The following is a 27,823-nucleotide window of genomic DNA, read 5'->3' as shown; positions in this document are numbered from 1 at the left end:
ATCTATTATCCCGAGAAACAAGAACAGCTATCGGAACGGATCCAAATGACGTCTGCAGCAAGACGCTTTCGCCCTGAAGACTATACGGTCGCCTGGATCTGTGCACTTCCCCTGGAGATGATCGCAGCTGCGGCTATGCTGGATGAGACACATAAAGATTTAAAGGCGAGGCCAAACGATGACAACACATACATCTTGGGCCGGATATGTGATCATAATGTGGCCATTGCATGCCTCCCATCAGGGATTTACGGCACAACCTCCGCCACAAGAGTGGCTACACAAATGCAATCCACTTTCAAGTCGATACGCTTCTGTCTCATGGTAGGCATCGGAGGGGGCGCTCCAAGCGGAAAGGTTGATATCCGGCTGGGTGATGTGGTGGTCAGCAAGCCAACAAGGGATTTTGGAGGGGTCATACAGTACGATTATGGGAAAACAGTGACTGATGGCCGCTTTGAACGCACTGGTTTATTGAACAAACCACCAACAGTTCTCTTGACAGCGATCTCAAGACTGCAATCAGAGCATGCATTGAAGCCAAGCAAAATTCCTTCTCTTCTTTCAGAGGCGGTGGCTAGGAATCATAGGATGAGAAAAAAGTTCACATATTGTGGCGAAGATCAGGATCTCTTGTTTGATTTTGAGTACGATCACCCTGACCCGGAAATTGATTGCGACAGCTGCGACACACGGAGAGTCGTAACACGACCTCACCGAGCTAGCAATGATCCGGTTATTCATTACGGCCTTATTGCCTCTGGCAATCAAGTATTAAAGCATGGCCGCACCAGGGATAAATTGACTCGAGATCTTGGTATTCTTTGCTTTGAAATGGAGGCCGCTGGCTTGATGGACAACTTCCCATGCCTTGTTATTCGAGGAATTTGCGACTATTCCGACTCACATAAAAATAAGCAGTGGCAGGACTACGCAGCAGCAACAGCGGCAGCTTATGGCAAAGAGCTTCTCTCCTTAGTGCATAGAGAGCAGACTGCGGACACTCCACCATTAGGAACGATGAACGAGTGTATGTCTTCTGTGCAAGGCATGTGTAGGTCACGATTATCTAACCAAACTCCAGTATACTCTTACAGGGAACAGCCATTACCCAGGGCGACACTTCTCAATCGTGAAGTCGTTAAATATGGTGAGAGCTGCAATATTATTTAACAAGTGTTAACTGACGAGTTGTAGACGGCCAGGAATTTGACGAGCTACTTGAGCGGATCTCAAGTTATGATTACGAGAGAGTCCATCAAAGGCTTAGTCGGAAACGACTTGCTGGAACCACGGACTGGTTCCTTCATCATCCGGATTTCCAAGCATGGTTTACCAAGGAGGATTTTTCCAGTTTGTGGTGCTCAGGAAAGAGTAAGCCTACTTTCTATACAGTGTCTTTTGTAAACATTATACTAATACGCAACCGCATATCAGTTGGCTGGGGCAAAACAATGATAGCGTTCGTCTACCCCCTGGCCCCTGGGTAGTACTCATGCTTATTATTATCTGACAATTAATAGAACTGCAATAATTGACGCAGCGAAATATGATCTCCGCCATCCCACCGTCTTTTTCTACTGCGAGAAAGATCACCATGCAGCCCTCGATGCATTGTCTATTCTCTCAAGTTTTATAAAACAACTCTGTTCATTTTTGCACCAGGCCACCAAACCTTTTCCGGAAGATGTCTCAAAGGAGATTACGAAGTATTTTGGACGCAAGAGAGTGAAGCCCGACCTTGAAGACCTGAAGGACATTTTCACCATCTTATTTCCCTGCGCCCCGGGCACAATTTATGTCGTTGATGGCGTGGATACCCTGGATAGGGAACAGGCGATATCCCTTTTGAGCCTCTTCAGGTCGTTATTCTTAGAATCCAGGCGCCCAAATGGATCGCGGATTTTGTTATTCAGCAGGGACCAAGTTCCAGGATACATAAACATCGATACGTTCATGCCTGGGATTTGTCGGATCTCGACATCGGCCAATGTTATGCAGGACATCGAAACCTATATCGAAGCAAGCATCACTGACAAGACCATGCACCGAAAAATTACGGATGATCCTATGCTGGCTGCAGAGATTCCGCGGAGGCTTTTGATTGAGTCAAGCGAGATGTATGCTTGTCCCGATTCCCAGGCCTCTACCAGAGTTTTATTCCGTGGATTATATACTGACTGGCGTAGGTTCCTATGGGTTTATCTCCAGTTAGAGATTCTTTGGGACACATGCCATACGGATGAAGCAATACGGTCTGCATTAGCTTCGCTACCAAAGGGTCTGGAAGACACATACGGCCGTTGTATTGAGAGAATTGATATCAAGGACAGGCGTGTTCTCAAGGTACTCAAATGGGTTAGCTTTGCGAACATCCCGCTTCATGTCGAAGAATTGCGAGAGGCAGTCGCCTTTGACTCAGAAGACACGGCGTGGAATGCCGAGAAGATCCCGGGAAAAGAGTTTGTTATCGGATGCTGTGCAAACCTTGTTGTTGTGGATTCCACAGACAACCGGGTACGTTTTGCACATCCCTCGGTAAAACAATATCTCGAGAAAAGTCGAAGCAAGATCTTCATTCAGGGGTATCCATCCACAGCGCAAGGTGCTCTTGAGTGCGGGGAGTTTTGTGTTGCTTATCTTTCTTTCTCGGACTTCAGTCTTCAACTGAGCACGCGAAGGAACGAAACAGCCATGGTTACTGTCCCACCCCCCATCCTCTTCGCACCAAGGGCACTACCTAGACTATTCACCAAACGGTTTTTCCAAAAGCCCCCGGACCAGAAGCATTATGCCTCTGTGCCAATCCGAGGGATACGCACATCATCAACGCCAGATCGCAAACAGTACAAGTTCCTCGATTACGCCGTTGCAAACTGGGCCTTACAAACCAAGCAGATACCTCGTTCATCGGCATTCTGGAAGAAGTTCGAGCAGCTCGTCATGTCTTTTAATGAAACTTGGAATTTCCACCCTTGGGTCCCTGGTGGCCGTTCGACACGTTCCCATCTCCACAGTCTCCTCGGATGGGCGGTGAAGGAGCGACATTTACCCCTTCTGTCAATTGTACAGGCTGCGGGACCCGATTTGCAAACTGTTTGCAATCTTCCGCTAGTCGGTGAAAGCCTTCCTGCACTTCATATTGCGGCAAAACTCGGATACAAAGCTATTGTTGAGATTCTTCTAGCCTTTTGCAATGTGAATGCGCAAGATCTGGAGCAGTATACTGCTTTGCACCATGCAGCAAGTGCGGGTCATCTTGAAATCTGCCAAATTCTATTGAGTGAAAAGAAGATCAAGATGAACAACAGACCAGAATTTCAATATACAGCGATCAGCTTGGCTGCGAGAAACGGACATGAGAAGGTTGTTTCTCTTCTTGTAGAGAAGCAAGGAGAATTTGAGACCAAAGATAGTTCCAGTCCAATCTTATTGGCTGCAGGAAACGGGCACGAGGCAGTAGTGAAAATACTACTCGAGAAGGGTGCTGATATTGAGGCCAAAAGGGAATCAGGTTGGACACCACTCATATTCGCTGCAGCCAACGGGCATGAGGCAGTAGTGAAAATACTGCTTGAGAAGGGTGCTGATATTGAGGCCAAAAGTGAATCAGGTTGGACACCACTCATATTCGCTGCAGCCAACGAGCATGAGGCAGTAGTGAAAATACTGCTTGAGAAGGGTGCTGATCTTGAGGCCAAAAATGAATCAAATCGGACACCACTCTTCTTCGCTGCAAGGAACGGGAATGAGGCAGTAGTGAGAATACTGCTTGAGAAGGGTGCTGATCTTGAGGCCAAAAATGAATCAAATCGGACACCACTCTTCTTCGCTGCAAGGAACGGGCATGAGGCAGTAGTGAGAATACTGCTTGAGAAGGGTGCTGATCTTGAGGCCAAAAGTGAATCAGGTTGGACACCACTCTCATCAGCTGCAGAAAATGGGCATGAGGCAGTGGTGGAAATACTGCTTGAGAAGGGTGCTGATCTTGAGGCCAAAGATAAATCAAATCGGACACCACTCTCATTAGCTGCAGAAAATGGGCATGAGGCAGTGGTGGAAATACTACTTGAGAAGGGTGCTCATATTGAGGCCAAAGATCTATTCAATCGGACACCACTCTTATTAGCTGCAGAAAATGGGCATGAGGAAGTAGTGAAAATACTGCTTGAGAAGGGTGCTCATATTGAGGCCAAAGATCTATTCAATCGGACACCACTCTCATTAGCTGCAGAAAAAGGGCATGAGGCAGTAGTGAGAATACTGCTTGAGAAGGGTGCTGATCTTGTGGCCAAAAGTGACTCAGGTTGGACACCACTCTTATACGCTAGTATGACCAAGCAGGAGGCAGTAATGAAAATGCTGCTCGACAAGGGTGGTGCTGGTACAGTGGAAATGGAATACTAGCAATACTATGTATGGACCCTTAATTTATTACCATAATTTCATACTAGATTTGGACGCCGCTTGATCCACTGCCCTTGAACGGTTGAACCTTTTCAACTGGCAAGTGGGAGGTTATCTTTATCTATTTATCTTATCACCACATGACGTTAATTTCCTCGCGGTTGCCAAGCGGAGGGTGACCAATCAGGGTGATTTTGGTGCTGTGTACGGAGTAACAGATGTTTTGTTCATGTACGGAGTAAACCCCAGAGTACAGGTTGGACCACCTTGACCCCATAAAAGGTGGCGCGGGACATCTGGAAGTTTGAAGAGGTGGCCCGACCTGATCTCTGAGCCTTGAGGACAGTCCTGTAACTACTTGATTTGTAAGTATATTTGTTGGCCAATCGGATAAACTTTTGGGAAAACAGTACGAGTCTGTACGACGGAGCCACGGATAAACGGTTCTACTTCTACAGATGAATACTCCTCTCTTTACAAGTTTGGAAGTGAGTACTATATAGATCATGTCAACTTCTTTTATCATTGGCATCTTTTCAGCCCACTGTATCAACACCAAAACACGAGCTACATATCATTTAAAAACGAAGGATGCAATCCATGTCCCAATTTCGACCAACGCTTCTGTCGCCGATTTGGAGAACGCCAAAAACCAGTCATATGGCGAGAATTCCAGTGCCATGGATCTCCGCTTGGTAGAATGGGATGGACCTTATGATCCAGAACTTCCCATGAACTTTCCCTATTGGAGGAAATCGCTCATCGTGGAATATCTCGCTCGGGTCTTTTTTATCCGAATCGATCTCGCCATCATCGGCATCATTCATGCATGCGATTCTCAACATTGAATGGCTTGCCCAAATGCTCTAGAATTTCACCCATAGCCCCAAACACAAACTTGAGTTGTGTTCATTTTCCCAAATCCTTGGAAGTGGACCTCTCCGGGACCCGATCTTGTTCCAAGGGTTACATAGTACTACGAGGCATTTGTATTTGGACATACTGATGCATTGTCTTATCTTCAGCCAAATGGCCTAAAATGTATTGCACATGGATAGAATTGACACAATGATATGTGATGAAAATATGTGCAGCGAGGGTATCTTGTCGAAGCCAAAAGGGATGCACATGAAGAAAGAAAATCAAGACGAAAGCACTTGCGCATCGTCTGTACTATACAGGCTAAGAGATTCGAGGCAAACTCACTCCACTGACACAATTTCCAGACCATCGGGAACAGGACCGCTTTGTGAGCTGTTTTTATGGGGATTTTGCATGCCCAGGATTTGCCATGCACGACCCATCATGCCATGACCAAGGCCCTGGGGGAACTCAACAGAGGCTTTGTGGGCATGTTTCGGAATGCGATCACGCAGCGCACGCTCGCGCTTGGCAGCAGCCAGTCGATCTTGTTCGCGCTCATGGTTGACGATGTCGTCACGCCATTCGGACCAGTGTTCGAAATTCTCACGCTGCCGGAGCACTTGGTACCGGAGTCGAGACTTGGATGGACGCCATGCGGTGCGGTTGATAGTACCTTCTTCCTCGTTGTCCCGTGGGACCATTGTAGATTTCAGATCTGGGACACGAGAGTCCTTGGTGAGCTTGAGCAGATGAGTAAAGACATCACGGCTTTCCAGAGCTGTGCGCTGTATTTTCTCTTGCTCTGCCGTAGGAGTCGAGCGAGTAAGAGGTGCATCCAGCCAGGCGTACATATCAGTTGAACGTTGGACAGAATACGGGTCCATGTGATTCGCACGGCGGTTCTCTTCGCGCAGATAACGCACGGCGGATTGAAGACTTTCCACTTCGGCACGAAGAGTTTCGTTCTCGTGCATTGCCGCCAAAGAAGCCTCGGTATCGATGACGAGACCACCGCCTGTAGTTGTGACACCTGCAGTTCCAGAAACGCGTTTCATTCTTTCGAGGCGATTCTTATATTCGTCTCGTTCTGCTTCGGCGGTTTGAAGCTCCTTCTTCTGTCGTTCGACAGTCTTCTCCAGCTCGGCGCTCATAGTCTGACTCTCTTCAATCTTGGCCTCAAGATCCTTGACCATGGATGCTTTCTTGCTTGCTTCCTTCATCCGCGACTCGAGGAGTTCGATTTTGATACCTTGCTCTTCCAGAGTGTTGTCCTTAACGCCAAGGGCGGTGGACACTTCATGAACCTCATTCTTGAGGCGACGAATCTCTTCGTCGGCGTCCGGTGAAATGGTTTTGTTGGACTTGAGCTCCGCTGCACGCGCAATCCAAGGGAATGCACCTCTCTCAAACTCAGTAGTTCGAGAAAGATCGGAGGAGATTGAGTCGAGCTCATCAAGTTGGCTGGCCAGGTCCCGCAATGTATTTAATAGCAAGGCGAGCGGGTCATTTCCGTCGGTGGGATTGTCCGAGCCCTGCAGAAAAGCGGTGGCGGCTTGCGACATACTGTCCAGAATTTCCTGGAGAGTGTAGGGCTCAACACGACCTTCATCACTCGTTAGGCTAAGCACAGCTTCGCCCAGCTTTCGAGCAAGTTCTGAGAGCCCTCGCGTGAAGACCTCAGTCTTCTTGAATGGTTCATCGGCTTGCTCTGAAAGTACAAGAGATCTTGAGCGTAAATCTTCAACAGCCCGGTAGATTTTGCCCATCGCTACTTTGGACCCACGAGCATGGGAAACAAAAGCATCGAGTTTGTTGAAAGCAAATTCAATTTCTTCATTGCTTGTATCGACTTCGTCACCCTCACTCTCTTCATTTCCTTCGCCGGCTTTCTTTGGAGCAGGCAATTTGGACTGGATGAGAACTTTCAGTCGAGCGATGGCCGTAGCAGCATGGTCGAGGTATGCCTGAGATAAGTTTGCACGCATACATATCTCACCTGCAAAGTTCTCCGGACTCGATGGAAGAATGGTTTCTGCCAGATGCGCGAGAAGAGCGATAGATCGTTGCAATTCGACAGAAAACTTGCTCATGTTGACTTCGTTCTTCTTCAAATTCTCAATCCAGAAGTTAAGTGTGCGCTCCACAGGCTCCATTTCAAACAAAGCGGCCTTTGTGCTATTGAATTGTTCCGGTGTGCAGGCATTAATATAAGTCACAAACCGATCGCAAACAGTCGAGATCCACAGAAGATGCTCAGAGACCCCCAAAGCATTGAAGATTTCCTCGTGGCTTGAGATTGCAGATTGCTCGGCGATGCGCTCACGAATCGTGCCACTCATCACAGCAGCCTTGAAGCTCACACGCTGGAATCGAAGTAAAGACAGGACGGCATTCCGCTCGCCTTCATAGTATTCAGGCAAATAGAGTTTCACAATCGAAAGATGTTGTGCGGCTTCTTCTGCCTCCATACGCTTGAGTTCAACATCGATGGACTTTGTCTGAGCCTTTGATACCGAGGCATGCAGCTTCATGTTCAAGTCCATCATTGCGCGAGATCGTGTCGTGAGATCAGTGGCCTCGGCTTCTGAGATCTGCTGAGACGCTCGCATATCTTCTAAATCAGCTTGGAGGTTCGTCACTAGTTCTCTGAAGCGAGACAATGTGTACTCCAAATCCTCAATGACTTCATCTTGTTGGGTGATTTTCCTGGATTGTTCGTTGAACACGCCATCACGATAATCGATCTCTTCTTGGAGCTGTTTCTCAGTCTCAACATGGGTATACTCCAGTTCATCGCTGATTTCTCTCAAAGCCTCCAAGTCTTCAATGGCAGCTTTGAGCTCACCGATCTCCTCCTGGTACCGCATGTTTTTGTCGGCAAGCTCTTCAATCATCTCCTCGGCACCCAGAGCAGTCTCTAGTTGCTGCTTGAGATCATCAACATTGGTCTCTGCAACCAGCAGCTTTTCTTTCGAAGCCTCGAAATCAGATTTCACAGCGGAGTACTCTTCAAGGTCTTGTTCTAATTCCTTGATCTGGTCTCTCAGGTCTGATTCTTGCTGCTGCGTCATATCGCGTAGTCGGATAAGAGCCTCGCGAAGGCGTTCGTTGGTTTTCTCCATTTGCAGCCATCCATGGCTAGATCGCTCCTCGGGGCTTGTGACTTGGCTGAACTCTTCATTCTCCTCGCGGAGAACCTCGACCTCTAATTGAAGCTCTTCCATCTTAGACCGCAGCGCTTCGCATTCGTGTTTGAAGGCATCGGCGGTTTCTTCTGCCATCTCCCTGTCGAGACCCGCCATTTCCATGAGAGATTCATGCTCAGCCTGCATCCGTTCGACTTCCTCCAAACGAGCCTCAGTATCCCTCAGTTTCTTGCGCAAATCCGTAATTTCCATTTGCTGGGGCTGATATTTCGCCTGCAACTTTTGAATGATAGATTCGAATTTATCACGCTCAGACTGCAGCTGCTCGAGGGCCTTCATCTTTTCACGATCGTCAGTCCGCTTTTTCTCCATTACGCGGAGCTTAGTTTGAAGCTCCTCCAGCTCTCGATTGACAGCAGCGCTTTGCCCCGGGCGCTGAGTCGTGGACATTGTAGGTCCAGGCCGAGGGGCCGTAGAGCGCGTGGCAGCCATGGACTGGCGAGAGGACCTAGCCGCGGGCGGGAGTGCCATCTCGGAACCCTGTTGACCATCTTCGTTATCTGGAGATTCAACATCCGTTGGCTCTTCCGATGGATCTCTTGTTGCTGTTTCCCCCCCATCTGACACTTTTGTAGGGACAACCTGGCGTAGGGAGGGCCGTTTCGATAATCCGGGCGCTGATACGTTGGTTTGAGATCCTGGTCGCGAAGTCCTAGCCGAGCCAGACACAGATGTACGAGAGGACCTGGGTGTTGATGCCGAGGTTGAGGATGGGCCGACTGAGGGTCGGGTGGTAGGTGCTGGCCGAGGTCGATTAGATGCCACGGTGGAAGTGCGCGAAGTACCACCCATCGAAGGACGAGCAGGGGCGCCCGAGGATAGCTGTTTCGTTGGGGATTTCGTTGGAGACTGAAGTTATAAATAGTAATAAGTACTTTGCGCGGGACATTGCCGAAGATCATAACATACCCTTAGAGACGACCGGGGGGCCATCTTCCCAGCCGGGGTGGGAGTAGATGCATTGACGCTCTGTCTTTTAATCGCACTCGGTGGTACTCCAGGTGGCTTTTTTGCAGCTGTTGAGATCGATGGTCTGCCGGCAGTTGCATTGGTACCGGCTCTAGCCCTTTGTTTACTCTCCCGCGGAGCTTGCTGTAAAACCGCGCCCACGGCTGTCGGTCGGATGAACATGCCATAACCTGGTTCGCAATCAAAGTATCGCTCTCCTTGGACTGCGCCATCGTTCTTGCCCGTAGCGTCTGTCAATTCAACGCCTATCCAATCTCCAACTGCGAAGTGAGTGCTGCCAATGAACCGCACGATGGCCTGTCGTCCGTCGGTCAAGGTGATCACCGTGCCAGGTGATATATCTTGACCAGACATGGTGAGGACAAAGGTTCAAGGACCCACAATGCGCTCAAATTGTAGCTAAAGGTATTTGTCGATGTGAGTTGGGAGAAGAGGGACGGAGACACTAAGGAGTCGCGGCGCCGATCAATTGTTGCCTGAGGCATAAATGATGACATACTACTAGCACCACTTGAGTAGTACTATGTACGTACGCGCAGCCAGCTCGTTTTCAACAAGAAACAAACATCTGCTCCATTTAAAACAGGCGGAAAGATTTTGTTTTATAAGTTGGGGGGTATCTTAATAATTAGAATGATAGTCTATTGTTCTATGTAAACTTGGTCAATCCCCAGAAATAAATCGCGACCGCAACCAAAGGGAGTGGCTAGTAGTATGTACAACAACCTTTAGGCTCTAGTAATAAGAAACAAAATCGTTGAACTCGTCAAAACAAATTCCTGTTCAGGTGAGCAGGTCCGTATTACGCCCTGAAGACTTCGGGGAAGTGGACACGTAGCTCCTCAAGGTTTGAGATCATATACTTTGATGCTGGGACGCGAGGAATCTCGACTCCCTCTTCCACAAAGTGAGCAGTTGACCAACCTCGGGCCGCTGCATGCTTGCAATTGAGATATGAATCATCTGAACGTTCGAAAAGATCAGCACATACTCGAGGCATCTAGACTTTGACACAAGACGTCACGGATTTCAAGGCGACTTACCGACGAAGTAGCACGACTCAGTACTGGGAGCCCCAGCCTCCTTCTCTGCCTTTGCATACATATCCTGGCTCGGTTTGCAAACCAACGGCAACTGGGCATAGTCGCAGTACGTGATACCCTCAAACAGATCTTCAATACCCAACAGCTTTACCACTCGCTTTCCATGGCTCACATACGCATTAGTGAGCAACCAAGGCTTCACTTTGCTGGTATCCAAGGCCTCTAGCAGAGTGCGCAATTTGGGGTTTGGCTTCAAGATTGTATCGAGGGGAAGAGCATCGTCCACCTCTTCGTTGAACTCGAGCGGGTCGATCTTGTGGTGGCGAGTCAACCCTTCAATGGCAAGGCCGTACTCCCTGTAGTATTTCTGGTGCAGCATATGCGCATCTTCCGTAGTAAGATCGAGGTGCTTGCAGAAGAATTTGTCTATATTGCAATGGCGGTCAGTCCCAGCGCACATGACAGTAGGTTATAGTAAGCTAGGATGACCTACTGATCAACTTCTGCATCTCATCATGAATGTTGCATCCTGGGCGCAAGGGTCAGCAATGCTGCTTAATTTGTTATATGTAGTAGTCGCAATTGCCCTGGCAGTCGAACCTTTGGAGTAAAGCTAAAACATAACGCTTTGAATTAGCAAGTCACTTCCAATGCAGTCATATTCAGGGTTAATCTCCGGTCAATCGCCGTTGAACTTACACAGTTGTCAATGTCAAAGAAGAACACCGGCCGTGAGTCACCTCCGTTAGCCTGATCGGCAGTCATTGTAAAGTATCGATTGGGTTGGGAGAGAGAGATGGGTGACCGTGATATATTTGAAATAGGGCGAAGAAACTGACGAGCAGGTAAGGAGAAGAACGAGCGAGGCATGGGGAATTAGAGGGATCAGTCGGGGACCCAAAGTAGAACGAGTTGGTTTGGGGACTTATCATTGGCAGCGCGGAGAAGAAGCCGCGTTACCTAATACGCCTTAGCGTAAAAAGCACCCGTCGTCACTTTTTCTTGTTTTTGCTTCAAGTCCGTTCTTGCGATCTGAGAAAAGTAATCAAGCCATTTCTTTTGACCGCTCGAATAACAGTGTGGAGTGTGATAGGAGGTTATATTCCCCTCTACTGATCACTTTATTGCCACTACTCTAAGCAGCTACTGCTCTAGCTTCACCTTGATCCCTTTCATCTCTCCCCCCAAGCTTTCCTTGGATCATGGCGGCAGCCCATGGGACCGCGACTCACCTTACAGCAGGGCCGATCGCATCTTCCGCGTCAATACTATCCAATGAGGTACGGGAATATGAGAAGATTCTGAGAATCAGCGATGAGATTTTCTCAGGGTCACATCCGCGCCTCAAGGTTCCCCAGAAGTTTGTGCGCAAGCCAAAGGCTCAACCAGGTCAAAATGGCCATTTGACCCAACAGGCGATGAAAAGCAATCCTACAACTTCAGAGCCTGTACCTCCCATGAATACCACTCGCCATTCTCAAGCCATTCAGGCACCTACGCCGCCTAGAAACGCGCCATTTCCTGCTACTACCAGTGGAGCACCAATCGCTCGCGTGGTTGCTAAGCCGGCGTCAGAAATCGATCCCATATTCTTGACAAAATCGGATGATCTAGTCAGGGCGGAGCTTCAATTAGAACGACAGAGAGTGGAAAGAACCCTGCGTGATCAGTTGGATCAGAAGAAGCAGGATTTAAAACAGAAACCTACAGTTCAGGACACGAAGCCGAACTTTGACGTTTCAGATGTTCTCAATAGGGCACTTGACCTTGTGAAACCTGTCTCTCTGAGCGATCCATCTGAGACCTCGTTTGATGGGAATTCATATTATTCCAGTAAAGCACCTGATTCGCCGCCTCTTGTTGGCGAGCTTCAGAACCCATCTCCCGTGGTCCCGGCTCAGGCACTAGGTGCAGCAGCAAGGGCTCCGGTAGAGCAATTTGCAGATGAGTTGCAGCGGCTTGAAGCTCTGAACAGGACTGGATCTGATCAGGAAATGCAAGATGCTTACTCTGTTGCTGACCACCGCATTCCCCATTCCCAGAAGCAGCTGCGCCCCAGCCAAACCGAGGCCGCTCGCCGGCATCACAAAGCTCAGCCGGTTGAACCATTAGAGGAACCCGAATACTCGCCTCCTGCACCGGTGGCCCCGCCAATTGACCACAGGGATCATCAACGAGAGGCGACAAATGGCCAAGGCAGAGCTAGATACGCAGAGCAGTCTCGGGACGTACAAGGAATTTCATCTGGGAACAATGTCACAGTAGTCCGAAACCACATCACCTCCCCAGCAGCTCCTCGACCCTCTCGTGTCTCCCCCTTGGCAACTCAAAAGGTCCCCTCAGTCCAGCAAATTCGGGATGATCGGTTTGAACATGTATTAGATCGAGTTTACCCCGATCCCGAGTCTGGCCGGGCCAGTCCTAATGGTCCAGCCCCACAGCCCATTTCTCGAAAGCGAAGAAGGCAGGAGAAGGGTCCTGATGCTCCAGTATCCCACAAGCGGCAGAATGCTGATCATTCTGATGCCTACATTAAAGAGGAGCCGGTATCCCCACCACCTTTCACTGATGACCCTGCCATATCGAAAAACAGACAGCCTCGTGAACAGCCTGTATACATTGACATCTCATCACCGGGATACAACCCCGTGGTTGAACGACGCGAGCCGTCAGGTCGAGCACCAATATATGAGGTTGATCAGTATGGTGAAGTCCCCTTTGAACAAGGACCACCACGGACTTCATCTCGAGTGAGCATCAGGCGTGACGATCCCAACATGCAACGAGTGGCCAATATTCAATACGCTCGACAACCCGAATATTCCCGAGGATACATTGAGCACGACCCGCACGGTATTAGATCTGCATCCTACGCAGTCGTTGAAAGACGCCTACCAGAACAAACCAGGTACTACGATGACCATCCGCCTTATGGATCACGATTCGTTGAGGTAGACGATCAACCACAGCCAGCCTACCGAGCACAATATTATGAAGAACCTCAACCGACTCGGGTCATGCCTCCACCTCCTCGCCGATTTTTTGTTGATGAGCACGGCAATGAGTATGAAATGGTACCATCTCGGAGGACTCAAACTATGGCGCCACCGCCTCGTCCACCATCTCGTGCCCCGGCTCCACAGGGCGAGGTATACGAAGACCGAACTCCTATTCGCACTGCCAGTGTTCGTGCTCCATCGATCGTCCAAGAACCCTACCTTGAGAACCGATATATTCAAGAAATGCCACCTCCCCAGCCTGTCTACCGGCGCGTCACTTCTGATTATGTTCGGCCTGTTGTTGGTGGAAGACAAACTTACGCTGCACCTCTGGAAGGACATGAGCCATATTCTCGTGCTGGTAGTGTGCAGGTTGCTGAGTACATACCTCGTCGTCAAAATTATGTAGAAGAGCCTCCTCTCCCCCAAGAGAGGGTGATTCGCACTGCTAGTGTGCGACCTCAACCTCCTCAACATCGGTATGAGGAGCAGACCCATGATGTCATTCAACGCGTTGGGAGTACTCGCCCTACTGGGCCTGGCCGGGAAGTGTACATGGATGAGAGACCCGTGGGTGACTATGTTGAGCGGCCGTATTACGTTCGGGAACGACGTTATTATGAAGGTGATGATGGAAATCGCCTGGCGTTGGATGGAAATACGGAGCCCGTGCATCGCGGTCCTCAGCATTACTAAGCCGCTTCTGTTTTTAGCCTTTCATTTTTCAAGTATGCATTCGCATTAGCATTTGGCGTGTATGATCTATCATTTAGCTTATGTAAAGTTAACTATTCTGAAGCCTCAACCCCTAATTGTTGGTTCAACTGGCTTCAATGTTTACATTATCACAGTACGACGTCAACATTTGAAGATTTCTATTATAAGGGACATATTATAGGCATGTCGTCCGGCATGGTTACAGCATGTTAAGCACTAGTGAAGTGGTATTTAGTAGAGATGACGAAGGTGAACATTTGAACACTGAAAACATTGAAATGGCACAGGTACTAATCAAGGAGCTCAAGAACAGAAAATTTGTTTTTCAAGGAATCTAAAAGTTCAATGTTCAGTATCAATACCATATCTCGATGGAACCCAGGCTCAATAATAAATAGAATTTTCCATCCTTGGTATACCTTATCATCCGTTCTATTTAATCACAACTCATATCTCGACGAATTGCGTGATATCTTTGCCTCGCATCAGAAAGAAATTCATTATGCTCATGTTTTGAATCATCGAGTTCTCGTTTTAGTCGTCATTTGCGAGGCTTTGATTATCATCCCAGTCCATAGAAGAATCACCATGTCTCATGCATGACACAGAGTGAACTGTTATTGTAAGGAAATCCCAAGATTATACCAGTATCAATGGCTGTGATCTCCAAGCTTTGTTGGGTCTGGCGCTCGGGCTCTGTTCTGGGTTCTCGGGTCTAAAAGATATTTGCGAGTTAGTTACTGTATGACCGGAACAGAGTGAAAACGTGCGCTGTAGCAAGTTCTAGAAATATGCGCAGTGCTTTGATCAGGTCTCAAGATGGTCGGCATGGTTAATTCCGATGAGGGCAAGTATCATCATCATGAATGCATTCCACAAAGCTCATCATGGGGGTTGATCTGTTTACCTTTAATGAAATGAAATATATCCCAATAGAAGTGCGTCAAGTTTTCTGATCAAAAAACCACCAAGCAGTCATTTGCACAGTTCAGAATTACTGGCCGTCTCCGGCTTTCACTCGCAGATGCATGACTTAGCACCGGTGGAATATTTCAAAAAAATCCATGATAATCAAATTGCTGAAGTATGGTACCCAACTTTACCTAGAAATCACGAAAGTTAGTCAAGGAAGTTCATGCATCTATGGTAAATAACATCCCAATGCGCAACCAGGCACAGTCTCGTATCAGAATATCGATGTTTGCGTCAGCATAGTATTTATGACGAACCTTACTTGTCATCATTTACGAGGCGTGTATTCAAACTCGAAGATCAGGGAAGGTGATGATGAATGGCGAGACACACCTTATAAACAATCTAACAAATCCACGATGACTGAATGACTGAAGTAGAGTACCTAGCTTTACCTAGATATCACGAAAGTTAGCCAAGTCCATGTATATCTTGTGAGCAGCCAATCTCAATACAAATCCAGACACAGTCTCACATCAGAATGACAATATGTAATTCAGCATAGCATCTATGATTCTTGCTTCTCATCATCTGTAAGACGTGTATTCAAGTTCAAGAATCGGTGAAGGTGGCGATGGGTAGGGAGTTAATAACTAACAGGAATGAGGATGTGAGGAGGGAGGGAGGAGAAGCTTCGGTTTTTTGGCGTGATGCGTAATATACCGAAAGGTACTGGGATGTTGAAAACCCTGTAGTAGGACGCTAGCTTATCTTGCATTTTTTTTGAAGGCTTTGGGTTTATTCATCATCAAAAAGCCCAGGATTGTCCGGGCCCGGTAGGTTATGGGGACCAGGGGCTTCGAGTTGTTTCCACGAAGAAATAAAATAAAAGGTCAGGGATAGGGTGATAGAGGAGGGAGGAGGGGGATGGAGAGATAAGCAAAGGTAAGTGGAAGAGGAGGAAGAAGAAGAAGAAGAAGCCAAAACAGTTACGAGTACTAGTAGTAATTGTTGACACACCTCACAGGTGTAAACAGAAGTTGCTGGTCTCACTTCCAACTTCAAGGTTCAATGTTTTGCTCACCAAACATTAATGACATGTTTACACAACATTTAAATTTTGTAAAACAAGAGAAATCAATAATCAATATCAAATGGCCTGGTAGTATAAAGCACGTAGATTAATTATAGCAGATTGCATTCAACATTTGAAGTTAGAAAGCTACTACTAGGTACTGGTTGTTCAATGTGACTTTAATTACTCTAGTAGTAGTTACTATATGGCTTATATAAAAGTCTATTTCAGCCAGCACCAGTTGACTCAAGTGCCTGAAATAGTAGCACTCAATACTTGGTAAGAAAGGCATTGGGGCTACAAGTACTTGTCATAGCAGAGTTGAATGTCGATGATCGGAAATTCAATCTCAATAGTTTTGCGAACTAATTGCTTAGAAACTTTTAAAGTGGAGAACAATTTAATCCTGATTGGCTAGATCTCGATGCAGACCCTCATTCTTGAAGATCGGCACCATTCATATTCAATGTTATCGCTTGGGCCGCTACACACAGTGGACACAGTGGGTCATACCCGGGGAGTGCAGGGGTACTCCGTGAACTGATTCTGAATCCCCGAGAGCTGTGATCGTCGCTCGATGACTCGTAAGCATGATTTTCTATTTTCCCAACTCGAGATCCTTGTCAGTCCTAGTCCACACATGTGCATATATCAATTAGGATATTCCTAAACACTGATTTTCTCTTGGCGGACAATCTCCAGAGTCCAGACCAATATGGGCATCCACAATGTACAGGGGCAGAGTCTTCAGCGCATGATCGCCGTTCTTGGTGCGGTCGCATTTCTGGTCCAGGGATATAACCAGTCTATTATGAATGGCTTCACCACGCTGCCCAGTTTCTTGGCTGCGATCCCGCAGGTCGACACGGTCAACACTACAGGCGCACAGGCATCGCACAACTCCACGATTCTAGGTTAGTCATTCATCACACACCAAAACTGTTTTTTGGCGAAATTGTTAACTGATAGTTACTCACAGGTCTTGTCGTGGCTATTTTTGAGCTTGGTTCTGCAATTGGCGCACTATCTTGCCTGGCTATTGGTGATAAGCTGGGTAGGCCCAAGACGATGTTGGTCGCCGGATTCATCTGCACTGTGGGCGTGGTGATCCAAGCATCCACGTACTCCCTTGCCCAGATTCTCGTTGGCAGAATTGTCACAGGTATGTCCATCTTTAGTCGAAAGTTTGTCTATCAGCGAGCTAACATCACGATATAGGTGTGGGAATCGGCATCTATACAGGAACCGTTCCCATGTACGTGAGTGAGTCATCCAGTGCCACCAAGCGAGGACAGCTTGTATTGGTAGAAGGTGTCTTTGCGCTGAGCGGACTGGCTATCGCATCGTGGGTCAACTTCGGCATGTTCTATACAACAGGCTCGGTCAGCTGGAGATTCCCCATCGCTCTTCAGCTGATCTTCATTGCCATTATTCTCTCGCTCACTCCATGGCTTCCGGAATCTCCTCGATACCTAGTCAAGAAGGGAAGAATTGAAGAAGCAACCGCCATCATGGCAAGACTGATGGGTCTACCTCAAGATGACACCTCGGTGTCCAAGGAGATTGCTGTGATTCAGGCCGCGCTTGCAAGGAACAGCCAACACTCCGCAAATCCCTTCTCGATGAACGAGAACAGGCACCTCCAACGATTATTGGTCGCGGCAAGCGGAACGATGATCACTCAAATGACCGGTATTAACGTGATCGCGGGCTATTCTACATCCATCTTCGAGGAAACACTTCATTACTCCGGCAGCGATGCTAGAATTTTCTCCGCTTGTCTGCAAATGGCGTTGGCTCTCGGCGCCTTAACTGCGATTTTCCTGGTCGACCGAGTTGGCCGTCGTCCCATGATGCTTTTCTCCACGGGCTCCATGGTAGTAGCCCAAGCGGCCGTTGCAGGCTTGACATCAGATCTGTCAAACCCAGCTACCGGCAAAGCAGCAGTGTTCTTCTACTTCTTCGCCATGTACTGCCTCCCCATCGGCATGTTCATTATGCCATTCATGTACGGTTCGGAAATCGCCCCGCTGTCAATCCGCCATATTGTTGCGGCTGCGACGGCCGTATCTAGTTGGCTCTTCAACTTCATGGTGGCTGAAGTCACTCCGGTCGCACGCGACAGCATTGGTTGGAAATACGACATTGTTTATGCTGCAACCAGTATAGGAAGCTGTGTTCTCATATATTTCTTTTATCCGGAGACTCGGGGCCGGTCACTTGAGGAGATTGATGAGATTTTCCGTCAATCTAAGTCTATCTGGGATCCTGTTCGTGTGGCAAAGAAGCTTCCTGTCGGATTTGATGTTCTAGAAACTATCGATGATTCTGCAAAGGAAGCTTCCTTTCATACATCAGGGGTCTAAGCTTGATTAAAAATATTTTATAATGGATCAATGGCAGTTGACCTGTCTTTCGATGAAGCTATGCAAAAGATGTTAATGATTCAAAAGCCCACTTCTTTTACATACATGTATGAAAGTCTCAAATATCAGATTGAGGAGAATTCTCCACCTACATTACTCAGTTACTCATGTTATCTGCAAAATATCCATTTATATCAGATAAAAGTAAAGAAGTAAAGAGCGCGTAGGTTATAGCCTGGAGTCTGGACCCTTTGCAGCCCGCACGTGATGAATGTCAACTGGTAACGGATCTCACATCTGGAGCCCTGGAGAACGTGGGGGGAACGCGGGGAACAAATCTAGTCACCAATGGTTGCTCTCCGACTCTTTTCACATCTTGATCTGGAATTCTACCTAAATTTCGGCTTTGAACCCGTTATGACAGACCACATTGGAGATCCTTCACTTTATCCAGGGGAAGTTCTCGACACAATATGCGGATTCCCCACAATATATCACTACCAGCCAGCTTTGCAAGCCACAAAACCAGAAGATGAACAACCCAAACCCAACCCATTAGTTGTGTGCATACCTGGCTCGATGCATCTCGCACGAATATTTTATGGCGGACACAAAGGATCAAACCCCAAGGATTTCCTAGCGTACCAGCTCAGCAATCATGGGTTCAACGTCCTATCACTCTCCTACCCACTCGAAACAACCCCCGAAATAATGCCGAGCACCGGTGCCAGTTTCCGAATCCCAGACTGGGGTCATCAAGCTGCCACGACAGCCAAAAAGATTATCGAAGAGAAAGCCCTGTCTACACGGTCCATCATTCTCATCGCGTGGAGTATGGGCGGCCGAATGATTGTTCCTTTCAACATTGCAGCTAAAAAGCTAGGCTTCGAAGTCCAGCAATTCATCGGCTTCGCTGCCACGCCTGGAATCTCGAAGATTCGTAATCCGGCGCCGGGTATGGCGTGCAGCGAGGCGGGGTACTTTTGCATCCCTGATCGATTGGGTAATTTCTACGAGCAAGTCCAATTGATGGAGGAATTCAATGATGGCCAGACTGCAGTCCCTAAAGACGTTTTCTTACGCGAGTATGTGGGAGGCACACCGATCAATTTGACGGGTGTACGGATGAAATATGATGGGGTGGGAGCTTTTGTTCAAGACGAGTTGACGCACGAAGAGGATACGGGAGTCTTTGATGTGGCCAATCTGCCGTTTATTACGGCTCTTTATCCAACTGGGATTGTTGATGCTAGTCACGCGTTGGCTGATCGGGCGAGCTGGGGCTTCCTGCTCACCTATCAATTAGAAGCTATGGTTGGGAAACGGGGTTTACAAAGAGTTAAGGGGACAGAGAGGTGGCAGGAGTTGATGGATTTGGTTCATGCAGCTCCAGGGCGGCTGTGTTTTCCTGTTCCGGGCAGTCATTTCTTCTTCGTTGGAGAAGCATCTGCTCGTGAGGTAGCTGAGAAAGTGGTTAAGCTTATCTCTGTTGCGGGGGAATTTCAGGACACATTATCTGGAATCTTATCATTGACTGCTCCACCGTTATAATGTTATACTGCATGAGTCAAACATTGAAGATAAACGCGTGACTCATCCAATTGTATTTGAGGGGCTACATTAAGCTTCCTGGCAGCCCCTCAATATTCCATGTTTTAGTTCTTCAGGTATCTATAAAACCCCCGACAATAGTAAAGATGGTCCACGTCAAGCCGTTTGCTCTTGATAACTGGGGTAATTATACACCGGGTTCTCGGTTTTCATTAGGAATAGGCACTCCGCTAACATTCAACATCGATTCTCATAGTTCGCCAGTTCAAAGTAAGCCCTCGTTGTCCACCCTCTCGATCAATTCACGCTCTGTAGCTTATTTATGATTTGAAAGTCTTCTGCTAGCGCATATCTTCACGGTACATTCCCGGTCACATGCAATGCTCCATTAGTCTCACTTCAATATTCCTAACACTGCGTCAATATTAGATACCTGCGTGGATCCACTATCTCTAAACGAACTTTCGCAATTTCAAGCCTCTGACTCGTCAGCCAGTCCCATCAATACCTCGAGTGCTATATTGTATGGCGGTGTCACGGGAAGCCCCAGTCTTCGAGACAACATCCTCTCACTCTATACCAAAGATGTGACCGACCCCGCCAAAGAGCTTTCTCTTACCCTCACACAGGGCGCCATATCAGCCAACTTCTTGATCTTGGATACAATTCTTGGCCCAGGCGATCATGTCGTCTGCCAGTATCCGATATACCAACAACTTTACGATGTACCCCGCCGCGCTGGTGCAGAGGTTTCGTTATGGCGCAGCCGCGAGGAAAGAGGATGGATCCCTGATCCAGCTGAGCTCTCGTCACTCGTCCGAGAAAATACAAAGATGATCATTATCAAGTAGGCACAACATCTACGCTTCTGGAAAATCGCTAACGTGATTCGCTAAACAGCAACCCCAACAATCCGACCGGTGCATTGATCCCTTCCGAAGTCCTTGAAGAGATTGTTTCCTTTGCCGAAAAGCGAAACATTATAATTCTCAGCGACGAAGTTTTCCGTCCTCTCTTCCACGGTCAATCTATTGAGAATCCTCCTTCGATCATCTCCTTTGCCGGGCGGTACAAGCGCATTATCGCTACATCCAGCCTATCAAAGTCATACTCATTGCCCGGCATCCGAGTTGGTTGGGTTATTTCCCCTAGCGCGGACCTGGTGCACCAGGTCGTTATGGCCAGGGACTATACTAGTATTTCGGTGTCGCAGATAGACGGGGAGATCGCGGCTTACACTCTTGATGCCCAGGTACGAGAGAGGGTCCTCCAGCGATCGCTGTCTATCTGCGAGCGCAACCTGTCTGTTCTGGAGAAGTTTATTGCGTCGCATGCAGACCAATTGCGTTGGGTGAAGCCAAGTGGTGCGTCCGCGGGATTTGTGCAGGTGGTAGATCCTGATAGCGGCGCACCGGTGGATGATAAGGTCTACTGTGAGAAGCTTGTTCAGGAAACTGGACTGTTGATTGTGCCAGGGGGTGCGACCTTTGGCACGGAAGGTGAAATGGACTTTAAGGGCTATTTGAGGGTGGGATTTGTGTGTTCTGCTGAGCGGTTTGAGCAGGCGTTGGCGATTTGGGACGCATATCTGAATCGGGATTAAGTCCGATCAACAGGATAAACAGTGATCATTCCAAGTTAACTACCTATACTGTGATACTTTGGGCTTTTCTCGTTCATGGTGATACATTTCTCACAAATTGAAGTTCCTGATTCGCCTTTGAAGATATTAAAGTGGGCTTCCAAGGTTCTTCCCCGGTTCACCATACATCATACTTCCTAGGTACCGGGTACTAGGTACGGTACGCTAGGCCGTTTCCCAGGTTTGAAGGATTGGAGAAAAGCAAAATCTTGGATGTTGGCTTGATCAATTGATCAGTGGCTGGGATGATCGGCTTGATATGTAAAGTCGGATGTATAGGACTATCAGCAATTGTACTTCAATTATGTAAATTCAAACGTGAGGATGGTATAGAAAGGTGCACCTGGATATTAAGATAGACCCACTCGGTTTCCAAACCAACTACATGAAACAAAAGTAGCTCAAATCGGTTGAAGATGACGAAGGTTTCCGAGACAAGAGGTTCACGTTTCTATTGGTGCAATTAACTTTGGGGGTTAAGGTCAAGCTGGTGAAGGTCACGCCGATCAACACGTCTCAAGCTGCCTCTGTTAGCGACGACCTATGTAGTTGGGGCCAGAAACTGGGGATGCGGCACGCTGCAGTCAGCTTTCAAAGTGATCACCTCCACGGTCCATCCAGTCGGAAGCGATTTCGAGACCTCGAGTTGTCTTGATTGTTGGAAGCAGGCGACCCACCACGCCATACGAGACAATGACGTCGACCATTTTAGAGCAACCTTGTCCTACCTTTTCTCCCCTCATTTACCAACCTACTACTGTATGGGCTACATGAGTTTGCCTCCTTGAAAGCTTCTGGTGGTACGATTTCAAACAATGAATTGTGGCCCGCTTTTTTTTTTTTTTTTTTTTTTTTTTTTTTTTTTTTGGGCATAACAAGAGTTGAACTATTTGCTTCCCCGTGGAGTTGTGGCACATGGGCTTGGGTGGCAAAAGAGGGAGTGGAGAGAGGTGGTGCGTTTCCCTCTTCCCCCTTTTCAGGCATCAGCAGCGGCAATAGGTTCCTCTTGATCCACTGGGCTGAGAACCCCCTCCCTCTAGGTGCAAGTTGAATCAGGTCGGTGGCCGTGTCCGGGCCAGCCGGGGCCCATGGCCTCTCTGAAGTGGATCTCAGATACGTCGCACAGGGCTTCTTCTCCCGCGACCTATGAGAAGTAGGAATCGGTGGGATGGCTGCTGTTGGAGACGCGGAAGGACTCGGATCCTAAGTTTTGATTCAATGGTCTAAAATCTGGATCTGCCATCAGATGCACCAACGGCGACGGTGCCAAAGCCAAGCATTCGACTCTCCCCCTCCAAAGCCCCCAAAGTCTCCAAAGTTCCCAGGACCCTCCCACTTCACCAAAAAAAAGGTACTTTTGTTTTCCTGTTTTGGATCCAAGTATGACCGATACCGTCACGTGATGTCATCTCGACTAACTGTTCTCGAAGTTGAAGTTGAACTGACTGATTCATATTGACATTCAGCAGCCAGCCTCATTCTTCTTTCCTTGTTTGTTTCTCAGGTCGAATACTGTCTCTACTAGTACTAATAGAGTACGTTCTCTCCAAAACCTCCCACTGACAATACTTCAGACCTGTCAAAAAGTACCATCCGAGACTATTTGATGGCGCCAAGAGAAACCCTTGCCCAGGTCATTCTGTCGGATCGGCCGCATTCTTTGCCAGCGAGGCAGTGCTAAAATGTGGATGCGTGTACTCCGTACCACTTCCCCTTTAACAAATAATAAAGACAGTTTATGGTGAATAGTAGTTGGGTCTAGAGGTGTTGAAGAATCTACTATAGCGTGTACATTGGAACAATTCAACCTGAAGAGTCATCTGTAATATCCTCCGTTGGACCATCTTTACCGTAATGAAATGACCCGCACAACGACAACTTCGATCCCTTTCGAACTTCTTCATTCATTGTCAATTTCGATTCTCTAATTATTTTCTTGATAAATCATTTTTTTTGTTTTTGTTGAAACTAAATATCCGGGTATCGTGGATCCGGTCCCTTCTTTTTTTTTCTATTTTTTTTTTCTTGTTCTTGTCCCCCAATCGATCGATCTTCGTTCCCACCATTCCCGAAACGCCCACACAGCGCCATTCCTATCCCTGTCAAGAACGGTAGCCTTGATCTCTTTCCAACCCCCCTCCATCCCCTTTCCCTCTTAACCCCCAAGTTCAGTAGGGGTGAGAGAGAAGGACTCCGCTCTATACCCCCTCCGGTCATGCACAAGATCTCCAACTTCACGGGCCAAGCCCGTCATGGTTGGGAACGAATGACGCCAACCTTCGGGATCACTAGACCTCATACCGATATGGCCTTTCGCCGGCCACATGGTGCTCCGCCCATGACCCCTCCGACGAGCATCGACCCGACCGTTAACCTGTCCTTCAACGTTCCATTCTCCTCCACCTTGGCCGGCCCCGATGTCGAAGATGTCTTGCACGCCAGTCCCGCCGCTTTGCAACGCTGGACCTTCCCAGAAGGCACACCCGATGGTACCTTAGTGCATCAGCTCCCAGTGCACACCAGCAATGTCGAAGGACTGCGGAGGTTATGCCGTCAGATCACGGAAACCAGCGGTGGTCGCATCGAAGCCACTGTCACCTCTTCAGAGCCCAAGGCCGTACCGTCGCTACAAAGACGACCCAACGGATTAGTGACCAATGTCTGTGTGACTGGTGACGGAGAGACCGCGCGCAAGATGAGAGCAAAGATTTTGAATGATACTCCGATCATGCTGGTATGTGGATGAGTTTTCGATTTTTTCTCGATTTTTTTTTTCATTGGGCTCGTTGGGAGCTCGGCGGAGAAGATAAAGAACGAATCCCTTGCTAATTGCCGTATTCTGGATTCATCAGCGCTGTGCAACTGTCGACATGGATATGCATTTGATTATGGATGGATCACCCAAGGGAATTAGAGCGAGCGTTCTCGAGCACATGGATACGCTCGCCGCCTACACCGGAACAGACATTTTCTTGCTCACACCCAAGCTTCACGACGCGGATAGTGCAGTTGTTTCTTCCTATGGATATGCGTCGGATAATGACTTGGACCAACGCTTCCGAGTCGCCATATACGGTGACATGGAAAGCTCGGAACATGCCAAGACCCGGGTTCTGATCATGATCGATCAAATTGTGCGTTCTCCTCCCAGGTTACAGTTCTTGGATTCAGTTGACTAACATACAGATAGCTCAAACGCCATGTTGATGCCATCAAACTGGAACTTACCATGCACACCTTGGTCTGTGGTCGCACTCGCAAGAACATCAAGCTCATTGAAGCCGCCACTGGTACCGCTATATACTTCCCTCCCCCGTTCCCTCGAATTTTCGGATACACCCCTCCTGGTGCGAATCGTCGAAGTGAAGATGAGGTATACATTACGGGAGAGACGCCGGAACAGATTGCTCGGGCAAAGCAAAAGCTTCGGGAGCTAGTTATGGGCGTCAAGATTTACGTCAAGGATGTCGTGGTTAACTCGAGCAAGATCGACAACATCTTGCTTGACCGGCTGGACAAAGTTCGCAAGGTGATGGAAATGAATGGCTCTTACGTTCTCTTCCCGCAGCTGGGCAGCCAGCGCGGTCTGGTTCGGATTCAAGGCACCGAGGTCTTGCATGTCGAGCGGACCGTTCGGGAGATCATGGCTCTGGTACGACACGGACGCATAACAACTTTGAGGAAAAACCAGCTAATATTGTCTAGGCCGGCCAATTTTACAGTGCCTCGTGGTGGATCATCATGCCCGACCCTGCACAGGGTGGCATCCGTGCCCCCTCAACAGCCGACGTTCGCTCGATGCTCTCAGATATCTGCACCAACTCTGAAGCAGAGGTGAGCTTCGATAACCTGACCTTCACCATCAACGGATCCGACGATGCCGTCAAGGCCGCCATGACGGTGGTGAACCAGATTCCCTTCGTTACCCGCAGCCAGTACCAAATGCGGGTCAAGATAGAACTGGCCAATGAACACAAGGAATTCGTCAGCGGCAAGAAGAACGGCAAGATCAACAAGATCATGGGTCAGAGTAAGTTTGCTCCATAGTCCATCTGTAAGGATGAAGAACTGACAAGCAAGCAGGCAATGTCCAAATCATCTTTGATGGCTTCAATGAATACAATTTCTACATTGATGTCTGCGGAAACCAGTATGAGTCTACCAAAAACGGCCTCGATCTGGTAGAGCAAGAGATGCCTGCTTCGATCTCATTCCATGTACCTGATCAGTACCACAAGCGCATCATTGGTATCGGTGGACAGCACATCCAGCGTATCATGAAGAAATACTCGGTCTTCGTCAAGTTTTCCAACGCCATGGACCGAGGTGGAATGGGCAAGGAGGATGATGACATCAAGGTTGACAATGTGATCTGCCGGACTCCTGCTCGTAATGCCCAAAGCCTGGATCTTGTCAAGCAGGAGATTATGGATATGGTCGAGAAAGTTGTAAGTTTATGTGTATTCTCCGTCTCACTTGCTTCAAACCCAGCTGACCATGATGTTTCCAGGATGCCGAGTATGTCTCAGAGAGAGTGGTCATCAACCGACTATACCACCGCGAGTTGTTGGCTCGCATCACGGAGATTGATGAGTTGGAGAAGAAGTGGAACTGCAAGATTGAGTTCCCCAGCACCGAGCTTGCCAGTGATGTTGTGAACATCTCCGGTCCCGAATACCAGGTCCCACAGGCGGTTGATGCCCTGCTAGGCATGGTGCCGGAAAGCCACGAGCTTCACTTCCAAAGCTCCGCTGAGCTGCGGGTGTACTTCCAGTCGCCAGACTTCCTCGCGGACGTTCGTACCAAGCTCAAGGAGCAATACGAGGTTGACATCAATGTGGATACCAGTGCCGAACTTCAAAACCACGAGGACGGCTCTTCTTCTCCTGATCCAGCCCCAGAAGATCTTGTGGTTCTTGGTTACACCAGAAACAACGCTGGTGGTCTCAAGGATGCCATTGACTTCCTGATTTCCCGCCTCGTGGCCCACGGCCTCGACGCCAACACCGTCAAGGGTGCTATCCCACGCCCTAAGTCGGACTCATTCGAGGAGTCCTTGCCCTTCTTTGACTCGAAATTACTGCAGCATGCGCCAGCCCCGCTCGTAACCGACTCGCCCACGCGACCTAGCTTTGTTGATGAGGTCAGCGAGCGTGGTTCGATCTTCGAGCGGCTCCGCAAGCCTGGCAGTATCTCGTCCTTCTCGTCCTTCATTGGTCGTAAGAACCACTCTGGATCACCGGCCTCGTTCTTCAAACATGCCTCTAGCAATGCCTCCAAGGCATCACTGGTTTCGATGGAATCTCGAGACAGTGGCTACCGCAACCCGTGGAACGATTCCGGCGTGAACCTCCCCGAGGACGACGTGCCCGTCCTGGGGAGTTCGCATAGCCACAAGAGCAGCAACAGCAATACCAACAACAATGGCTGGCCTGCACGATTTGACACGAAGTTTCCTTTCGGTACGGCGCCCGGAGACATGACACCCAAGCATGATCCGCGCGCCTCTTTTGACAGTGGTCGCCCTAGCACTTCGAATTCTACTTCTGGATACCCGGCCCCCATTGGGCCACCGCGTTAAACCCAAAATATCCATTTACAGCAGTATACCCTCTTGGTCGTGATTTGTTTTTGTCTTTTTTTTATTCCCAGCGTGGTTTTTATCAATTTTCTTTCGGGTCTACGTGTCTTTTCTTTTCTGTTTCTTTTATTTGGTTTCTGATTTATTGATTGATACCACGGAACGCAAGCAACGAAGGCGTCAGAAAAGAAAAATGAGATATCCAAGATCTGTGCGCGAGATAGAGCAGGGTGATTTTTCCCCCTGCCCAGTCTTTTGATGTGTTTATTGTTTTTTTTGTGTCGCAAATTTGTTGTGACGAAGTAAGAGTCGACGTTGATCGATTTCAATTAGTCGGATTCTGACTTCGTTTCTTTACATGCCTGGTTTTGGTTGATGTTTTATTTTGATGTTTTACTCTTTTGATATCCCCCATCAATAAGATTCGACCTTAGATGATTTCCAGATCAAGTACACGATATCTTGAATTCCAAAATTCTAACGTTAGAACT

The 27,823-nt window shown here is 48.3% G+C and overlaps 7 protein-coding genes across 7 annotated transcripts; 6 read left to right on the top strand and 1 right to left on the bottom strand.

Annotated features, from left to right (window-relative positions):
• Positions 1–45: 45 nt before the first annotated feature.
• Positions 46–4,407, top strand: N7466_007440 (uncharacterized protein; the record flags this gene model as incomplete). The annotated part of the gene is made up of 6 exons (XM_057166829.1): positions 46–1,030; positions 1,085–1,150; positions 1,198–1,374; positions 1,438–1,462; positions 1,524–2,120; positions 2,190–4,407. 6 exons carry the CDS (start codon positions 46–48, stop codon positions 4,405–4,407), a joined length of 4,068 nt encoding a protein of 1,355 aa, XP_057019870.1.
• Positions 4,408–5,609: 1,202 nt separating this feature from the next.
• Positions 5,610–11,254, bottom strand: N7466_007439 (uncharacterized protein; the record flags this gene model as incomplete). Its single annotated transcript, XM_057166828.1, has 5 exons — positions 5,610–9,326; positions 9,387–9,787; positions 10,281–10,409; positions 10,490–10,898; positions 11,189–11,254. The coding sequence occupies 5 exons, from the start codon at positions 11,252–11,254 to the stop codon at positions 5,610–5,612; spliced, it is 4,722 nt and encodes a 1,573-aa protein (XP_057019869.1).
• A 437-nt stretch (positions 11,255–11,691) lies between these two features.
• On the top strand, positions 11,692–14,184 carry N7466_007438 (uncharacterized protein; the record flags this gene model as incomplete). The annotated part of the gene is made up of 1 exon (XM_057166827.1): positions 11,692–14,184. The coding sequence occupies one exon, from the start codon at positions 11,692–11,694 to the stop codon at positions 14,182–14,184; it is 2,493 nt and encodes an 830-aa protein (XP_057019868.1).
• A 2,723-nt stretch (positions 14,185–16,907) lies between these two features.
• Positions 16,908–18,558, top strand: N7466_007437 (sugar porter family MFS transporter; the record flags this gene model as incomplete). The annotated part of the gene is made up of 3 exons (XM_057166826.1): positions 16,908–17,106; positions 17,172–17,354; positions 17,411–18,558. 3 exons carry the CDS (start codon positions 16,908–16,910, stop codon positions 18,556–18,558), a joined length of 1,530 nt encoding a protein of 509 aa, XP_057019867.1.
• Positions 18,559–18,906: 348 nt separating this feature from the next.
• On the top strand, positions 18,907–20,109 carry N7466_007436 (thioesterase domain protein; the record flags this gene model as incomplete). Its single annotated transcript, XM_057166825.1, has 1 exon — positions 18,907–20,109. The coding sequence occupies one exon, from the start codon at positions 18,907–18,909 to the stop codon at positions 20,107–20,109; it is 1,203 nt and encodes a 400-aa protein (XP_057019866.1).
• Positions 20,110–20,255: 146 nt separating this feature from the next.
• On the top strand, positions 20,256–21,712 carry N7466_007435 (aspartate aminotransferase; the record flags this gene model as incomplete). Its single annotated transcript, XM_057166824.1, has 5 exons — positions 20,256–20,292; positions 20,366–20,379; positions 20,444–20,468; positions 20,539–20,956; positions 21,010–21,712. 5 exons carry the CDS (start codon positions 20,256–20,258, stop codon positions 21,710–21,712), a joined length of 1,197 nt encoding a protein of 398 aa, XP_057019865.1.
• Positions 21,713–23,966: 2,254 nt separating this feature from the next.
• On the top strand, positions 23,967–27,332 carry N7466_007434 (KH domain protein; the record flags this gene model as incomplete). Its single annotated transcript, XM_057166823.1, has 6 exons — positions 23,967–24,485; positions 24,604–24,885; positions 24,942–25,403; positions 25,457–25,781; positions 25,835–26,199; positions 26,262–27,332. The coding sequence occupies 6 exons, from the start codon at positions 23,967–23,969 to the stop codon at positions 27,330–27,332; spliced, it is 3,024 nt and encodes a 1,007-aa protein (XP_057019864.1).
• Positions 27,333–27,823: the final 491 nt, after the last annotated feature.

This window comes from Penicillium verhagenii, assembly GCF_028828195.1.
Source record: "Penicillium verhagenii strain IBT 33310 chromosome Unknown utg000007l_segment0_segment0, whole genome shotgun sequence".
Taxonomy (NCBI): Eukaryota; Fungi; Ascomycota; class Eurotiomycetes; order Eurotiales; family Aspergillaceae; genus Penicillium; species Penicillium verhagenii.
This window is presented reverse-complemented; position numbering and strand designations above follow the sequence as displayed.